Source organism: Podarcis vaucheri, assembly GCF_965113315.1.
Source record: "Podarcis vaucheri genome assembly, chromosome: 6".
In the NCBI taxonomy this organism is placed as follows: domain Eukaryota; kingdom Metazoa; phylum Chordata; class Lepidosauria; order Squamata; family Lacertidae; genus Podarcis; species Podarcis vaucheri.
Window position 1 is genome coordinate 93,220,197 of NC_138764.1, and position 18,088 is coordinate 93,238,284.

At 45.6% G+C, this 18,088-nt stretch overlaps 1 protein-coding gene across 1 annotated transcript; it reads left to right on the forward strand.

Annotated features, from left to right (window-relative positions):
- Nucleotides 1-1,388: 1,388 nt before the first annotated feature.
- On the forward strand, nt 1,389-16,912 carry CIMIP1 (ciliary microtubule inner protein 1). Its single transcript, XM_082226597.1, has 4 exons — nt 1,389-1,570; nt 6,244-6,325; nt 7,452-7,550; nt 16,564-16,912. Exons 1-4 carry the CDS (start codon nt 1,524-1,526, stop codon nt 16,717-16,719), a joined length of 384 nt encoding a protein of 127 aa, XP_082082723.1. The 5' UTR covers nt 1,389-1,523; the 3' UTR covers nt 16,720-16,912.
- Nucleotides 16,913-18,088: the final 1,176 nt, after the last annotated feature.

The following is an 18,088-nucleotide window of genomic DNA, read 5'->3' on the forward strand; positions in this document are numbered from 1 at the left end:
AAGTGTGTTCAGCTTTTCTCTCCTACATCATCTAGAAGAAGTGAATTAACACACAACCCATCCTTATCCACAAACCATCTTGTAAGCTATTGTTATGTGTTATATTTGAATATTGCTCTTTGCTTAGGAGTTTAAGTGGCAAAACTTCCAGGTGATTTGAGAAATCGTTATTTGGACATATGGCTGTCTACTGAGGTTCGCCACTAAGGAAGGATCTGAACCTGCAATTTCCTGTGACCAAGCAACCAGTACAGTGGTACCTCGGGTTAAGTACTTAATTCGTTCCAGAGGTCCGTACTTAACCTGAAACTGTTCTTAACCTGAAGCACCACTTTAGCTAATGGGGCCTCCTGCTGCTGCCGCGCTGCCGGAGTACGATTTCTGTTCTCATCCTGGAACAAAGTTCTTAATCTGAAGCACTATTTCTGGGTTAGCAGAGTCTGTAACCTGAAGCGTATGTAACCTGGAGCATATGTAACCCGAGGTACCACTGTACTGTACACCATATACTTTCAGATATCAATGTTCACTGGAAGATTTTGAAACCTGAAAGATGTTAAAAGTGTCAAAGCACAGGGGTGTTTTCACACACAGCACTAAAGCAGTTTTTTCCCCTGCATTCTGTACTGCGACTGCGAATTAGCTTAAGGAGGCAATCAACTGCGGAAATGTCCACAAACAGCACAAGTGCACTGTATGTGCAATCCTGTACCTTAAAATAACAGTGTCTGCCAAAAACTGCCAAGAACTGCCCCCACCCCTACCGGAAACTGTTGCTTTGTTTGGCCCATCCCTGATCTAAAGAGGCTAGTAATCTGAATTAGGAAAACTTATTTATATATGGGGTTTTTTTTAAAAAAGCATTTCTAAACCACTCAATGTTTTAAGACTCTCTAAGTGGGATACGCTATGTACATTGTACAATACAGAAACAATAAACTTTTTTTTCAAAAAAAAAATGCTTAACTAGAAGCAGAAATTGTAGAAAGATTTTGACAGGTTTTTCTGGGTGGGGTCAAAAGAAAATAATTTAAAACAACTGCAGTTGAGACATTTCATTCCGAATCTGCTAGACAGAGCTAAACAGAGTTGGTGTCTTGCCTTCCCCTGCCATAAATCCTGGCTATGCCCATGTATGTGGGCACCTGCAGAATATATATAGAGAGAGAGCAAAGCTTATCATAATGTGAAGGGTACTCCGCCTGGCATCCTTAGCGCTGGGCAATATAATGTTGGCTGTGAGTTTCAGCGTTCTTGCACTCCGCGCGATCCTGTCTCCACCTCTGTTTGGTGGCCGAGCGCGCAAACCATCCATCTCTGCCCTGGCAGGCGGATGCAGCGCCTCCTCCCTCCGCCCCTCCCGCGACATTCCTCAGCCGTCTCCTAGCAACGCGATGCAGCAGCAGCAGCAAGCGGGGTTATCTCCGGCTCGGAGGTGGCTCGCTGGCTGGAGCCCGGCTGCTAGCAGCGCCCGCCCTCTACCCAGCCGCCAGGGGGCGCTAGACCGGGGAAGATAGTCCGGGATGACGCAGAAGAGCAAGCTCAACTTCGTGGCTGAAAACCAAATCTGGTACAGTCCTTGCTTCTTCGCCTTACCCCACCCACCGTCTCTTCTCTCCCCACACCCATTCCTCCTGCAGGGGGTACAGCCTGCCTGGGATAGCCAGCAACATGACCTCTCTGAAGTCTAGCTCCTAATGCTGAAAGCTCACACACACACACGTGCGCGCGCACACACACACACACGAGGACCCAGTTACAGGCTTTCCTAATAATAATAATAATAATAATAATAATGGCACCTGTTTGCCTTGCAAGACCCTTCCATCACCCCCACTGTCCATTGCTGTAATGAGAGAGAGAGAGAAAGAGAGAGAGAGAGAAAGGGGAGTCATAGAATCACAGAGTTGGGAGCCTGAGAATCTTCTAGTCTAACCCCCCCCAAAAAAAAGGTAAAGGGACCCCTGACCATTAGGTCCAGTCGTGACTGACTCTGGGGTTGCGGCGCTCATCTCGCTTTACTGGCCAAGGGAGCTGGCGTACAGCTTCCGGGTCATGTGACCAGCATGACTAAGCCGCTTCTGGCGAACCAGAGCAGCGCACGGAAACGCCATTTACCTTCCCGCCGGAGTGGTACCTATTTATCTACTTGCACTTTGACGTGCTTTCAAACTGCTAGGTTGGCAGGAGCAGGGACCGAGCAACGGGAGCTCACCCAGTCGTGGGGATTCGAACCGCCGACCTTCTGATCGGCAAGTCCTAGGCTCTGTGGTTTAACCCATAGCGCCACCCGTGTCCCTACTCCAACCCCCTGCAATGCAGGAATAGGCAGCTGTCCCATTCGGGGATCGAACCTGCATTATCAGCACCACACTCTGAGCAACTTTGAGTTGGGTGGTTGTCAGTTGCAAAGTGGTGGACCGAAGCCCCACGTTTGTCTGTCCCCCCTGGAATAGACAGACAGAGTCTAGGCAACTGAAGCTATTATACAAACTTTCTGCCCCGCAGTGCCAAATTTTAAATCAATCACTAGAGCCATGGTGGGATGTGATTTGGCCAATATGCCCTCAACAATAGGGCTGCCGCCGCCCTATAATAGTTCATACCTCAGGGAATATTTCTTCCTCCCTAGCCTCCAGCTTGTGTCTCTTATTGCAGTTGTAATTTCTGCATGGAATGTGGTTGCACAAGTGTTAATGGGCACCTGCTGGTTGTTGCCTGTTGTATTTTAAGTCATGGTGACATGACCACTCCCGACGCCATTTTTGTGAACTTTTAATGTCCTATTTCCCCTGTTCTACAGTATTTAGTCCATTATGCTTTCGTTTTGTTTCTTAAACAAAGCTACTACTGCCATCCTACTTACTTCAGGAACATTTTTAAAAACATTTCTCGATGGCCCTGTTGACAGAGCAAAAACATAAACAAAGTGCCCACCCTGTCCAGCTCATGCAAAAGTTGTGTGACATTGGCTATAGCACCGCCACAATCCAATACATTGGTGCTGGATCAGAGCTGTTTTAAGTAAGGATTTTAACTAAGGATAAAAACTAGGCTACTACTTCTTTTTTTTAACCATGTGGAAGCCAGTCCTTTACCACAAACCTACGGGCAAAACAGAGTAAGGGATAGAATCAATGTGTTTATAGACTGGCTCACAAGCAGAGTGGTAGCCATTAAGCGGTCAGCCCCGTCTATTTGTTCAATATCGTTTATGTTCTCTCGGGTGTGAAAGGCGAAAACTAAAATGTAATCCTAAACTGAGAAAAGGAATAGGAGAGCAAGGTGTCGCATTCCACAGATGATCAGAATTGCTTCATAACAAGGCTCTTAAAACTGCCGCCTAAGCTCCTTCTACGGTACAGTCCACCGCTCAGTGAAATCAAAGTACATTAAAGGCAACAGTCTCACTCCAAGTACTTCATCTTAACTGCCTCGTGGGTCACGCTGTTAACAACTTAAGAGGACAAGGTTACAATCTGCAGATCACTTATTCCAAAACAATGGCTTGATATAATTACTGTAGAGTAAATAAAGTTGTGGGTTGCTGCAGGGTTTAGTTGTTTCTTCTATTTATTTTTTTATTTTTTATTTTTTAAAGTCCTTGAGAAGGACTTACTCAGTGAAATAAGCCAACTTGTTCCTTATTCCTTCAACTAGCAAAATGCATCATTCTTTTGGGTGGAGATGAGTCTGCACAGAAAAAAAAATGTGTTTCAAAGACCCAGCTGGCAACGTGGCTCTGTGCAGAGAAACACACTGTGTTCCTTTCTCCACCTAAGGTTAGAAGTGTGGGGCAGGTTTTACTCTCCACTGTTCAGTATCGTATTTTTCGTCCCATAGGGCGCACCGCCCCATAGGATGCACCCAGTTTTTTGGGGGGTGGAAATAAAGGGGAAAAAATATTTCCCCCCCAGGCATGGGGCTGGCGCGGGGGAAGCCCGAGCTTCCCCCAACCCCAGCCCCGAGAACAGCCTGCTATCCGCAAACCTAGGGAGCCCGGCGGGAAGTCGCACCGGTCTCCCCAGGCTTGCGGAGAGCTGCGTGAAGCTTGGGAGACCGGCGCGAAGTCACAATCCTCGGGAGACCCCTCTCGTTCTCCAGGCTTCAGCGGAAGCCTGCATTCGCCCCATAGGACGCACACACATTTTCCCTTCATTTTGGGAGGGGAAAAAGTGTGTCCTATAGGGCAAAAAATACGGTATTTTAGGGACGCAGGTGGTGCTGTGGGTTAAACCACAGAGACTAGGACTTGCCTAGAAGTCGGTCGGCGGTTCAAATCCCTGCGACGCGGTGAGCTCCCGTTGCTTGGTCCCTGCCCCTGCCAACCTAGCAGTTTGAAAGCACCTCATAGTGCAAGTAGATAAATAGGAAGGTAAATGGCGTTTCCGTGCGCTGCTCTGGTTCGCCAGAAGCGGCTTAGTCATGCTGGCCACACGACCCGGAAGCTGTACACTGGCTCCCTCAGCCAATAAAGCGAGATGAGCGCCGCAACCCCAGAGTCGGCCACGACTGGACCTAATGGTCAGGGGTCCCTTTACCTTTACCTGTTCAGTATTTTACTTCTCTCCATGGGGATGAATGGCAGGATTATGGAGGGCAGTCAAGGAGAGCCCTGAGAGGCACAAATAGATTGGGGCTGTATTTTCTCTCTGGTCCTAACTGCACCCTTCCTCAAACCCACCAATGATCATTTCGGCAAGCGTACCCAGACAAGTGATTTAGTTATGTAGATTTGAGCTGTGTTCAGCATTGCGTTATGCAAACTATTCAGTTGGCACAAGGATTTCTCCTTGCGTAATTGAACAATCTCCCCCCCTCATCCCCTCAAACAGTCCATCTGTTTTAGGGCTTCCCCCAACTCTCTGGAGCAGATTTGAGGAATGGGGAAAGGTGCGTGCAGTGTGACAATTTAGCTGAACACTGCTCTGTGCTTCTGAACTTCCTGCTGGTTTTATTTGTGTTCTATTGATAGTTTTATTATGTACACTGCTTTGAGAGTTTTCTGATTCAGCGGTCTATAAATCTTTCTCAATAAATAAAATAAATAACCATATAGCTTCCCTCTTAGATTCAGTCTTTGGGGCTTGCTAGAATGTGATGGGAATTGGCTATTTTTAAACAGGCAGACAGACAGATCTAGAAGGTGCCAAAGGAGGGCAAGTACAGTAGTAGCCCCACCACAAATAAGGAGTTTCCCCCCTACTATCTCAATTTTTGCACTCCTGTCATAAGCACATGCTGTTATTTTTCTTTCTCATCCACCTACAAATATTCTTCCCTCTTCTGTGCCACCCCTCCCCCTGGGAGATTTTTGTGATGCTACCACTGCTTTTCAGAGACTGTGATTAATTTAATAATACTAATAATATGCTGCCCATCTGATAGGGTTGCCCAAGCCACTCTGAGTGGCTTCCAGCATATACAAAAAGCACAATAAAACATTAAATATTATACACTTCCCTCTACAGGGCTGCCTTCAGATCTTCTAAAGGCTATATAGTTACTTATCTTCTTGACACCTGATGGGAGGGCATTCCACAGGGTGGGCGCCACTACCAAGAAGGCCCTCTGCCTGGTTCCCTGTAACCTCTCAGGGAGGGAACCACCAGAAGGCCCTCAGAGCTGGACCTCAGTGTCTAGGCTGAACGATGGAGGTGGAGACACTTCTTCGGATATACAGGGCCGAGGCCGTTTAGGGCGCTTTTAAGGCCTATTCAAAATATTTGTGCCACTGAACTGGAATACAAAAAGGGAGGTGTGAGGAGGTCAAGAAACTAGTGATGAAGTATAGGATATGAAAAGTCTTTTTACTGTTCTGTTTGTTGGTGTTTTTTGTTCTTTTTCTTTTATTCTGTTAAATGTTTTTTTTATTCTGTATTTTTATTAATTGTTCAATAAATATTACTTCAAAAAATATATATATTTGTGCCAATGGCTTTCCTTATGCAGGAAGCTAGCAGATTTTTTAATCCCATGGTTTTTAGGCATGGATCCGAGAGGCTTTTCTTTTGTCCACCGCTTTTCCCAGGAAGCTCCACTGTTTACTGATCTGTGGATTAGTGTTTGTTCCAATTCAGTGGTAAAAACCACAGATTTTCCTGGGTAAAGCAAATGACAAATGAAAAACCCCTCAAACCCATGCCTAGAAATCACAGGGCAAGCGGAAGAAAACAGAAGTGTGGATGAGCTTAAGACTGTTCCGTAAAGCCTTTTAAACCATCTCTATTGTATCTACATCAGGAAGGATCATGTTGAAACTGAAAACATAGCTGCAAGGAGATGGCCCCAACGGTGGGGGTTTATGTTAACACCAGTGGAAGAGGTAAAAATTTTGTGTTTGTGTGTGTGTGACATTTATCCATGAAGGACAGTTTTGTTTCAGTTCTTAATCTCACTTCATGACCTGCATTGAACAAGAATCACCTTCTTGCAGAAACATGAGGCTATGGTCTTGTTTCACAAAAACATCTACAGTGGTACCTCGGGTTACATACGCTTCAGGTTACATACGCTTCAGGTTACAGACTCCGCTAACCCAGAAATAGTGCTTCTATTTAAGCAAAGTTAAGAACTTTGCTTCAGGATGAGAACAGAAATCGTACTCCGGCAGCGCGGCAGCAGCAGGAGGCCCCATTAGCTAATGTGGTGCTTCAGGTTAAGTACAGACCTCCGGAACGAATTAAGTACTTAACCCGAGGTACCACTGTACATCTCTCCTTATGGCCCTAGAATGAAACCCTAACCATCAATTATTTGTTGGTGTGTGTGTGTGTGTGTGTTCAAAGATATACAAAAATGCATACCCACTACAAAATGTACTGAGATCAATCAACTACTTAGTCTAAAAGAGAACAAAGCCAGAAGGAAGAAAAGACAAGGAAAGGAGAAACCTAAAGAAAGAGAAAGTGAGAGAAAAGGAAAAGAAAGAAAAAAAATAAAAAATAAAATAGAGAAGGAAAAAATAAAAGGATTTCCAGCTCTCTGTCCTGCAGCTACATATGATATTCATTCCTTAACATCCAACCATTCTCCCTTCTACAAACCAGCATTTTTTTCAGTCTTCAAATCCAGATATTTCAAGTTCCTTTTCTCTTTCTCCCAAAAAATCCACAATAAAATTCCAGTCCATAACAAATGACTGGAGTGCTGTTGATTATTTGTTCTCGGAAGGGATTGCCAAAAGTTGAGAGCACTTATCCGTCCTTCAGATTCAAATGCTAGCCTTAAAATGAGAATTAGTTCTCCATATGCAACAATGGATTTCAAAAGCATCCAAAGCTATATAATAAATAGGCTTATATCTGAAGTCAAGTACAAGTTCATTAGCTACTGCTATGATGGAAACAGCATAAATATCTAGATAGATATGAGTTGTTACAATGTTATCCCAATGCATAGCTCAGTGTGAAGTACCCATTAATTTTATTGCATTTTTCTTCTATTTTTAGTTGTTAAAAGATGAAAAGAAGCCACCTGCCAAACCTAAGATCCCACTTCCAGAACACTTACAAATCCGACCTGTGACACCAGTGGAAACATATATTAAGGTTAGGCAATAGTCGCACAGTCTTAAATGGCACAATTTCAAAACATTTATTTTGGAAGAAAGAAAGAAATAACTATGGTGGTAGATAGCCTTGAATGTTCCTCATCAGTTGTTCTACAATGACTTGGGATGTGGGTGGCACTGTGGTCTAAACCACTGAGCCTCTTGGGCTTGCCGATCAGAAGGTCGGCGGTTCGAATCCCCGAGATGGTGGTGTGAGCTCCCGTTGCTCTGTCCCAGCTCCTGCCAACCTAGCAGTTCGAAAGCACACCAGTGCAAGTAGATAAATAGGTACCGCGGTGGCAGGAAGGTAAATTGTGTTTCCATGCGCTCTGGCTTCCATCACGGTGTCCCATTGCGCCAGAAGTGGTTTAGTCATGCTGGCCACATGACCCAGAAAGCTGTCTGTGGGCAAACGCTGGCTCCCTTGGCCTGGAAGCAAGATGAGCTCCGCAACCCCATAGTCACCTTTGGCCGAACTTAACTGTCCAGGGGTCCTTTGCCTTTGCCTTCTACAATGGCTGGTCTTTCGATAAAGATGAGAGTAAATGGTGCTGGAATCCTGAGGGCTACTTTGAAAGGACAGCTTAAGACAGGAAGTCTTCTTTGGATGTTCTGCTGAGCAAATGTTTCGTTGTCTTGCAATATAGTGGCCCTGCTGCAGGACAGGAAAGTTATATATCAGTTCCCACAGAAATAAACACACAAACACAAATATGTTGGGTTAATGGGATAAATTAGGCCACAACTTTATTGGTTACAGATGTGAGCGGTTTCGCTTAGGCAATTGGGTGAAGCAAGACTATACCCTGACTCCTGCCTGTCTGCAGGAAGTCTTGAAAGGGTCAACCACTGATAGGGGGAGCCCTATGGTCAATTAAGAGCTCCCCCAGGGTCACCGATGGGGTCGTGGCATGGCCCCACCCCATGCCCAGGCTTCAGACAGGAACCACACCCCCAGATACCTTTAATGGATCGTGGAGAGGCAGGCAGAGGCAACAACCTCCCCTCCCATAACAAGGCTTACCCAATACCTATTGTGACAATTGCTACTAGGTAGGTGAAAACCAAATGGCTGGAGCCAAATTGCCAAGTGGAAAAATTCCTACCTGGCCGCAACCAGGTGACCGACATTAGTCATAGCAAGGCCATAGTCAACCAATGCAAGAAAGAGGGTGAGTGGGCTGGGAGATCCAAGTAGACTAAAGTTGGCTACCCTCCCCCCAGCCGTGCTGTGGTTGAAATGGCAAGTAGCCACGCTCCCCGGCTCACCCGATTGGTCAGTCGGGGGGCATGACGTGGCTGGGCGTCCTAGTGACATGGGCAGCATCCCTCTGCGGGTAACTGAGGTCCTGGAACTCCTCCCGCAGTGCAGCCCCTCCGGAAAAAGCGGAGTGTCTTATCTGTTATTCCCAATGGGTTGGGCAAGGAATCCTTGACCAGACTCTTCCCACTGCCTCTGTGTGTCTGTCATGCAGCATGGAAGCAGGAGGATATAATTGCCTCCTTTGTTTGGCTCTGTGGGTGGTGCGTATGGCCATGAAAGAAAGGAAAGAAAGAAGAGGCAGTCGGTTCAAAGGATGTCCTCCGCCTAGATATCACAAACGTTTCCCAGTCTTGGCTGAGGAACAAAGCAAAAGGGCTCTGGCAGCAGAACAGAAAGAGAAACATCGCTTTCTCTCTGTGCGTTTCTCCAATGGATAAGCCCCCAGATGTTGAAGGGATACGTGGAAGGCCCCTTTCGATGTGCCTTGTGGAGGTGGTTTAGTCAAAGCAAGCGCAGAAGCCAAGGCTGATACGGCGCTTCAGTCTTTTCCCTCCCCTCCCCTAGCTAGATTAATTCCTTATTAACCAGGTTCATTTATAGCAACTACAGATTGAAAGATTCAGGTGTTGGTGTGACACAGCTGAAATTAAAAAAAAAATTGTTCAGTAGCACCTTAGAGACCAACTAAGTTTGTTCTGGGTATAAGCTGAAAAAGTGTGCACGCACACAAAAGCATATACAGTGGTACCTCGAGTTAAGAACATAATTCGTTCTGGAGGTCTGTTCTTAACCTGAAACTGTTCTTAACCTGAAGTACCACTTTAGCTAATAGGGCCTCCCGCTGCTGCCGCGCTGCTACTGCGCAATTTCTGTTCTCATCCTGAAACAAAGTTCTTAACCCGAGGTACTATTTCTGGGTTAGCAGAGTCTATAACCTGAAGTGTCTGTAACCTGAAGCATCTGTAACCTGAGGTACCACTGTACCCAGAACAAACTTAGTTGGTCTCTAAGGTGCTACTGGACAGGTTTTATTTATTACAGATTGAAAGCTTTTACAGAAAGTTTCTTTCTGCAAAAAACAAAACAAAACAAAAACCCTGGTCACTAATATTTCTTACATTTGTCCTGAAAACTCTTCCCCTCCTCCAGCCCAATGTACATAATGTGTGTTTAATACAAAGGTGGATAATCTTTTTTTAGCCCAAGGGCTACATTGATGGTTAGCCAACCCTTGGAGAGCTGCACATCTTCTGCATATGCACGCACAGATTTGAACCTCTGTAGCCGGTTTCCTGCTACTAATGTTTTCAGAGAATATTTTGTTGCTGCTCTTGGATGCCAAGGGAGTCAAAAGTGTGCTAAAGAAGGATAAGGATCTTGCAGAGAAGTTGGGTGAATTATTTGCATCTGTCTTCACAGCATATCCATCAAGTGTCCTGACATCCTGAAACTACATAAGCTATCCCAGCTTCTGATTTGATCCCAGAATGTCCTGTTTCCCCCCTCCAGCACCACCACTGCTGAGCTCAGGGAGGAGGATGAGACAGCACTTGCAGTAATGTTGTGTTAGCATGTGACTCAGCCAGCTCCCACGAGAGCACGGCACCCGAAGACACATGTGCAAGTCGCTCACGCAAGAACGCAGCACACAAAAACACGCATCCCGATTTTCAACAGTGGAATGTTGGAGGGCATCGAAGTGGAGGGCATCTCTGAGCCTAAACTAACTTTCACAGGGCAGGAGTCTGAGGAACTGAGGTGGGCAGTGATGGTGAGAGATGAAGTTTTAGACCTAATAGACAGGTAAAGGGACCCCTGACCATTAGGTCTAGTCATGGCCGACTCTGGGGTTGCGGCGCTCATCTTGCTTTATTGGCCAACAGCTTCCAGGTCATGTGGCCAGCATGACTAAGCCACTTCTGGCAAACCAGAGCAGCACACGAAAACGCCATTTACCTTCCCAACGGAGTGGTACCTATTTATCTACTTGCACTTTGACGTGCTTTCAAACTGCTAGGTGGGCTGGAGCAGGGACCGGGCAATGGGAGCTCACCCCGTCGCGGGGATTCGAACCGCTGACCTTCTGATCGGCAAGTCCTAGGCTCTGTGGTTTAACCACACATCCCAACAGACAAAATAGAAACTGACAAATTGCCGAGTCTGAATGGCCTCCACCCAAGGGTTCTTGAAGAACTCAAATGTGAAGTTGCTGATCTTCTTTAAAAAAGATATATGACTTGTCTCTGAAACCAGCCTCCATACCTGAGGACAGGAAAGTAGCCAAGGTAACATCAATTTTTGAAAGAGGATCCTGGAAATTTCAGGCCACTTGGCTTGTCATCTGTCCTGGGAAAATTGGTGGAAAGTATTGTTAAAGATAAAATAGCCAAGCATATAGAAGAATAAGCCTTGCTTTACTCCTTCTCCTTGGTTGGAGGCACTTGCTGGAAATCCTAGGAGGGGACAGTGTTATTGTGCTCAGATCCTTCTTGGGGGCTTTCTATGGGCATCTGGTGGACCACTGTAAGAACAGAATATTGGGCCACCGACCTCTCTCAGCTAGGCTATTTGTGTGTTTTTATATTATTTTCTTAGCTTCTGGTGTCGTTTGTCCAGGGAGAAACCATAATCCCAGGTTCAAACATCACACTAAGCCAATGCTTGTGGTTTGTTGCACATGCTGGGGGAGGAACCAAGCCATTATTTGCAGTAAATAATTAACCATGGCTTACCACAATGTGCGCACGCAGCCACTATCTTCTTGCTTCCACATAAATGTTACCAGCTGTCCTGAAGAATGTTTTAACCTTTGAAAGGTTAGTCTTCATACATACATTTTTGCAGTGTTGTGATATAAATCTGATTTATTGTTGGTGTGGTCTTCTTTTTTTCATATTGTTATATTTTTACGTGTTACATATATTTATGGGATTGATCTTCATGAAGAGCGGATTATACATTACCTATTCATATATACATAGACTAGTTAAATATTTACCTTTAGGGTTAAACACATTACTGTTTCTCTACTTCTTTAAGCACTCGTTCTGATCCCCGTGAGGGTCAAAACTGACTTGTACAAACAGATTTCCAATGGGTTAATGACTACAACTTCATGCTCACAAGGCAACTGCGGGGTCACATGCAGACACACTCCCTCCATGTTGTGGGTAAACTCAATGCTTCCCCCCACCCCCCAATCTAGTACTTCTTTTGACCGGAAGAGAAGGCATCATATTGTGCTTGCAAGACTTCTGTATCAGGGGGCCCCCGTTGCATTTCACGCTCTTTTTTCATCTTGGCATTCCTTAAAACAGCTGCCGTCCTCAGTGGGACAGACTCTTCATCAGCAACTGTGTGGCTTCCAAATGTCGTCTTCTCACAAGTGGCACTAAGGAGGCCTTTTTGTTCCTCACACGGGGAGTATTTGAACTTGGAGTTGTGATTTTGCTTAATGTAGCATATACCGTGTGAAAGAGCCATAGTTAACTCTAATGGTGGTCCCCCTAGAAATGTTAGCAATTAAATATGAATAATCTGGAGGTGGTTGCACATTGCCCAACTCCCCCGCCCCCCCAAAAAACCCCTGTATCCATCTTTTCATCTTGCAGAAGAAAATAGTTGTAATGGTATATTCCAAAGAGCGCAAGAACATTTAAGTGTTAACGTGTGCATAAGGCAGACATGGGAAATCCATATTGATTTAAGTGTCTTCTGTAAAAGTGGCATTAAACTAAACACTCTTCCAATTAATTCAGCACTTTGCAGAATTAAATCCCATCGTTGTCAGAAATATAGGCTCAGCTGCTTTGTAGGGACTTTTATTTAAATCTTCGGGGGCTGTCAGTATTCTTTTATTTATGTGGAACAGTTTCTTTTGAGTATAAACTAGTAGGAACTGCGGCAAAATTTTGCACCATGGGGTGCTTCTATTTAGGGTTCCAGAGAACCAGCTGGGTCTTTTTTCAGGTAGCTGAATTTCATTCCATCTCCCCCCTGGCTTTCTGGTTTTCTTCATCTCAGCAATCCATCTGACTTCTGCAACCACTGAACATGCTCAAATCTTCCTTGGGCTATTCTTTGGATTGTCCCTCCCTTGATATCCCCCCCCCATTATAATTTTTTGTAAGAATGCAGACCTTAAGATTCCCCACCTGCCGATGCCCACCATCTTGTGTGAGAGCAGCCACCATTTTGGCTGCACAGTTGGAGAATGAGTTCACTGCAGTTGGGGTAAGGACAAAGAAATAGACAAAGTTCTACCCAAATATGTGGTTTGAGATTTGTACTCAAGTCCTGAGCTCATCCTTGTCCCTTGGCCAACAGAGGTGTGGTTGGCAGGAACAAGAATGGGGGACAAGAGGCTGTGGAGACACTTACCCATTTGTAGCACAAATAAGTCATTTTTCTCAATACAGACTTGCGCATGCACATCCTCAAGCTGCTGCTTTCATTCTAGTGAGACTTCAGAGCCTCCCATCCACAAAGGTGGACGTGGTAAGCATTTGAGAACCCTTCCCTCAATTAGTTTCTCCACCCTTTTGCTCCCTGAACGAATGAAGAAGGAAGCAGTCAATGTGATCTTGGTTTATGCCCACCTACAATGGCACTGGGCAGGTGTGGACACAGGCCTCATTGTTGGGGCCATCTCCATCCCTTTTCAAATGGACACATTGGGGAAGAAGGCAGAATCAGTCTGTCCTGAGCTTTTGTGTTCAGAACGAAACGAGTTGGTGGAAAAGTGCTTTTCAGGGGTGTAAGATGTGCAGTAGGACCAGATGGTGTGAGGGAAGACCTGTTGTGCATAGAGCTTGAATAAAACTACCGTATTTTTCGCTCTATAACACGCACCCGACCATAACACGCACATAGATTTTGGAGAAGAAGAGTTTGGATTTGATATCCCGCCTTTCACTCCCCTTCAGGAGTCTCAAAGCGGCTAACATTCTCCTTTCCCTTCCTCCCCCACAACAAACACTCTGTGAGGTGAGTGGGGCTGAGAGACTTCACAGAAGTGTGACTGGCCCAAGGTCACCCAGCAGCTGCATGTGGAGGAGCTGAGACGCGAACCCGGTTTCCCAGATTACGTGACTACCGCTCCTAACCACTACACCACACTGGCTCTCAGGAAAAGAAGAAAGAAAATATTCTAAACGAAACAGTGGGTGTATGATTTTTGTGGTTCATGCTGTGGCCACAGACATGTGATCTGACGGTGAGTTTGGGGTAGCCCAATGCAAAAATCCTGAGGATCCATGTGGATACATGCTTTGTAACCACGTTTTTGAACCACTGCGGCCCCAGGCAACAGTGGGTGCGTGATTTTTTTGGTGCAAGCTGTAGCCATGGACATGCTGTGTGATCTGATGGTGAATTTGGGGTGACCCAATGCAAAAATCCTGAGGATCTATGTGGATCCGTGCTTTGTAACCAGGCTCTCTGTCCCTCTCTTCTCCCCACTCAGTGGCTCTTCTCCTGCTTTGCTGTTTCAAAGCAGGCAAAGCGAGCCACGGAGGAGGGAAGGAAGGGGAACCATGGATCCTCTGCTCACAACTACAGCAGATCCCCCTGCCACCCGCAGGCATTCGCTCCATAACACGCACAGACATTTCCCCTTACTTTCTAGGAGGAAAAAAGTGAGTGTTATGGAGCAAAAAATACGGTAATTACTGTTTGGTTCCACTGACCTGTCAATCATTAAGAATGTAAGAAGAGCCTCCTAGATCAGGCCAGTGGCTCGTCTAGTCCATCATCGTGTTCTCTCAGTAGCCAGCCAGATGCCTGTGGGAAGTCTGCAAGCAGCACACTTGAGACCAAGAGCCCTCTCCCCTCCTGTGGTTTCCAGCAACTCGAATTCAGAAGCATTGCTGGAGGCAGAGCGAAGCCATCTTGGCTGGTCTTCTCCTCCATGAATTTGTCTAATCCTCTTTTAAAAGCATCTGAGTTGGTTAAACCAATAACATTACAGTCTAGGTAGCAAAAGCCTCAGTGTGCAGTGAATGTGGAATATAATGTTGTGTGTATACCGCTACAGAGAGCCTTTCCCATTATGGTATCTAAATAAACTCTGGAACCACCTCCCAAGAGATATTGATCCAGCCTCTTCCTTTGCTTTTAAGAACGCTCTTCAGACCAGGGCAGAACCTTCTCACTATATAGAAGGATCTGGCAACTTCTGTTTCAGTGTATCTGAAGAAGTGTGCATGACCACGAAAGCTCATACCAAGAACTAACTTAGTTGGTCTTTACGGTGCTACTGGAAGGAATTTTTTTATTTTGGCTCTTCAGACCATTTGATTACGTCAGGCCTTTTTTGGTGTGGGATGATACTTTTTCCCCCCTCCAGGCTGTTGCATCTATGTACAGAACCTGCCCTTGGGACCATATGGAAAAGGCAGTTAAGAAACCGATGTATCAGTTTTACCATTGTTTTGTTTTATAGGGCTGGATTCGGCTAACAGGTCCCACAAGGGCTTACACTAGCCCAAGAGGGCTTCCCCCTCTCCTCGTGCAGCCTCACTCACCCTCAGTTGGTTTTTTTGTGGGGTGGGGGATTGGGAAGACACCCAGAATAGCACGCAAGGGGAGGGGGGAATCGTTCCATCTGACAAGTGGAAACGCTTTCGCTGATGGAATGATTGCCCTAAGTGCGGCATCAAATTTCTTCTAGTGTCAGGGTTATTTTGAATTTTGTAGTGCTTCCTATCGTCACTCAGAAACTGCCTTGAGTTTGGTTTGTAGCGCAGAAAGCTGGGATATATACTCAAAGAGATGGAAGGAAGAAACAATTCCGACCAGGGAAGAATGGAAAACCAAGTTGATGGACTATGCGGAAATGGCAAATTTAACTGGGAAGCTCAGAAACCAAGAGGACAAGTACTTTAAAAAAACAGAAAGGGATAAATTATAATTTATTTAGGAGACCATTGTAAACAGATGGAAACATTAGCAGGATTTTGACCAAACACTTGGAAAATAACAAAAACTATGGGCAATTTAGATGGATAAAAAAAACTGGATAACAAACTGATACTGTTAAGTTGTGGGTGAACATGTCAGACGACACAGCAATTCTTCAAACAGCTCTTGTTTATTCACAGGCCCAGAATAGAACTGGGCTGAAGGGTTCAGCCAACCTGCTTATATAGAGCTCAACTACAAAGCAACAGTAACAACTTTCTGTAACTATCCAATCACTGAATGCCACTTTCGATTCCTTATTTGCATATGTGGACCTGAGTGAAAACTATCTACAGTATCCCCCTGCTGGCCCAGGGTGAGAACTTCAGTACATAACAGATACACAGTCACTAGGGCCCATGGAGGGGATGGGGGGAAGTCTTGAGAATCAGAGTAATCTCTTTATATGGATTCTTAATTTACAGTGGTACCTCTAGTTACAAACTTAATTCGTTCCAGAGGTCCGTTCTTAACCTGAAACTGTTCTTAACTAGAGGTGTGTTTCGCTAATGGGGCCTCTTGCTGCCGCTGCACCACCAGCACACAATTTCTGTTCTCATCCCAGGGCAAAGTTCTCAACTTGAGGTAACTCTTCCAGGTTAGCAGAGTTTGTAACCTGAAGCATTTGTAACCTGAGGCGTTTGTAACTCGAGGTACCACTGTATTTTGTTATTTGTTTATACTCTTTACAATCTAATAAAAAATATTTATTTAAAAAAAGAAAGGTGGAACAGATATATATATGTTTATGGCCAACTAAATAAATTGCATGCTACCTCCATTTCAGATTCACCCATCTCCTCCTGTCCCTCAGACGACACAAGGCTTCATAGGCTGGAGATCCACGGTTCCAGGTCTGGGACTTGAACGTTACTCTAAGATCATAAGCACCAAAGGTGCCTTTTACAAGGACGTGCAGTGGCCAAATGAACCAACCGACTGACTTTGTCCAGATCCGTCAGCTTCCCTCACTTTTATTTCCACCAGCTTTTCAGAGGTTCCTACTCGGTAGGAGAACATACGTATTAAGAATGTGTTTGTCTACCATTTCAGCAGTACTTTTAAGTGAAGATTAACGATGAGGTTATGTATGGCTTAGGGGTGTTTTATTAAAATCAGCAGTATACAACAGAAAAGTGCTCTTTGGGGCTTTTTTGTAACCCAGGTGGTTCTTTGTGATGGAGGAGAAGAAGGAGGAGGAGGAGGAGAAGGAGAAGAAGGGGAAGAAGGAGAAGGAGAAGAAGGAGGAGGAGGAGGAGGAGGAGGAGGAGGAGGAGGAGGAGGAGGACAAATAGCAATTCTTCTGAGAACAAATAGCAATTCCTGGCTCAGCCATCCTGTTTATTCAGAATTCATCCCGATTTCCTTGCACAAAACTTACATGGTGGTTCAACCTTTAGGTCCTTATTGAGCGCTTATTTCAGTTTGCTTGCAGGGAGGCTGAGCACTCATTCTGCATTCATCCTGATTGCTTGTGGAGTGTTCTGTGTCTTCCTAGGAATTATTAATTCATCCAGCTTTTCAGTGCATTTCCTTTCCACTTTTCTAACTGCAGAAAGTCATCCCCACACACAAACGTGGATTTGTTGCACTAGAGCAACAGAGAACCTTAATCCACTTTAACTGCAAAAACTGCACACACTTCGACTTCCTCTTTGCCCTGTGGCTAGAAAGCATGGGTCTGAGTGGTTCCTCACTGGTCCTGTTCTATCTAGGCATGGGTCCCAGCAGTTTTGCCTTTGCCCTGCTGCTTTCTCCTGGAAACCTACTTTTTAGCCCTAAATCGGAGCACATTGCAATTCAGAGAAAACCCAATTGACATTTGCTCCCATTCAGCGGTAAACAGCAGGTTTTCCCAGTGGAAAGCAGAGGGGTAAGTGGATGAGCCCCTAAATTTGTGGTGTGCACTTGAATTGCTCCTGCAATATACTTAAGGTAAAGGGACCCGTGACCATTCGTCCAGTCGTGGCCGACTCTGGGGTTGCAGCGCTCATCTCACTTTCCTGGCCAAGGGAGCTGGCATTCAGCTTCCGGGTCATGTGGCCAGCATGACTAAGCCGCTTCTGGCAAACCAGAGCAGCGCACGGAAATGCCGTTTACCTTCCCACCAGAGCGGTACCTATTTATCTACTTGCGCTTTGACGTGCTTTCAAACTGCTAGGTTAGCAGGAGCTGGGACCGAGCAACGGGAGCTCACCCCGTCACGGGGATTCGAACCGCCGACCTTCTGATCAGCAAGTCGTAGGCTCTGTGGTTTAACCCACAGCGCCACCCGCGTCCCACGCAATATACTTACCCCTGTTCTATTCAGC

What these genes read in the sequence shown, in the direction of transcription:
- CIMIP1 (XM_082226597.1), top strand. Translation starts at nt 1,524, where the DNA reads ATGACGCAGAAGAGCAAGCTCAACTTCGTGGCTGAAAACCAAATCTG. An exon ending in TGTTAACACCAGTGGAAGAG is followed by an intron (nt 6,326 to 7,451) that starts GTAAAAATTTTG and finishes TTCTATTTTTAG; the next exon opens with TTGTTAAAAGATGAAAAGAA. An exon ending in CAGTGGAAACATATATTAAG is followed by an intron (nt 7,551 to 16,563) that starts GTTAGGCAATAG and finishes CCTCCATTTCAG; the next exon opens with ATTCACCCATCTCCTCCTGT.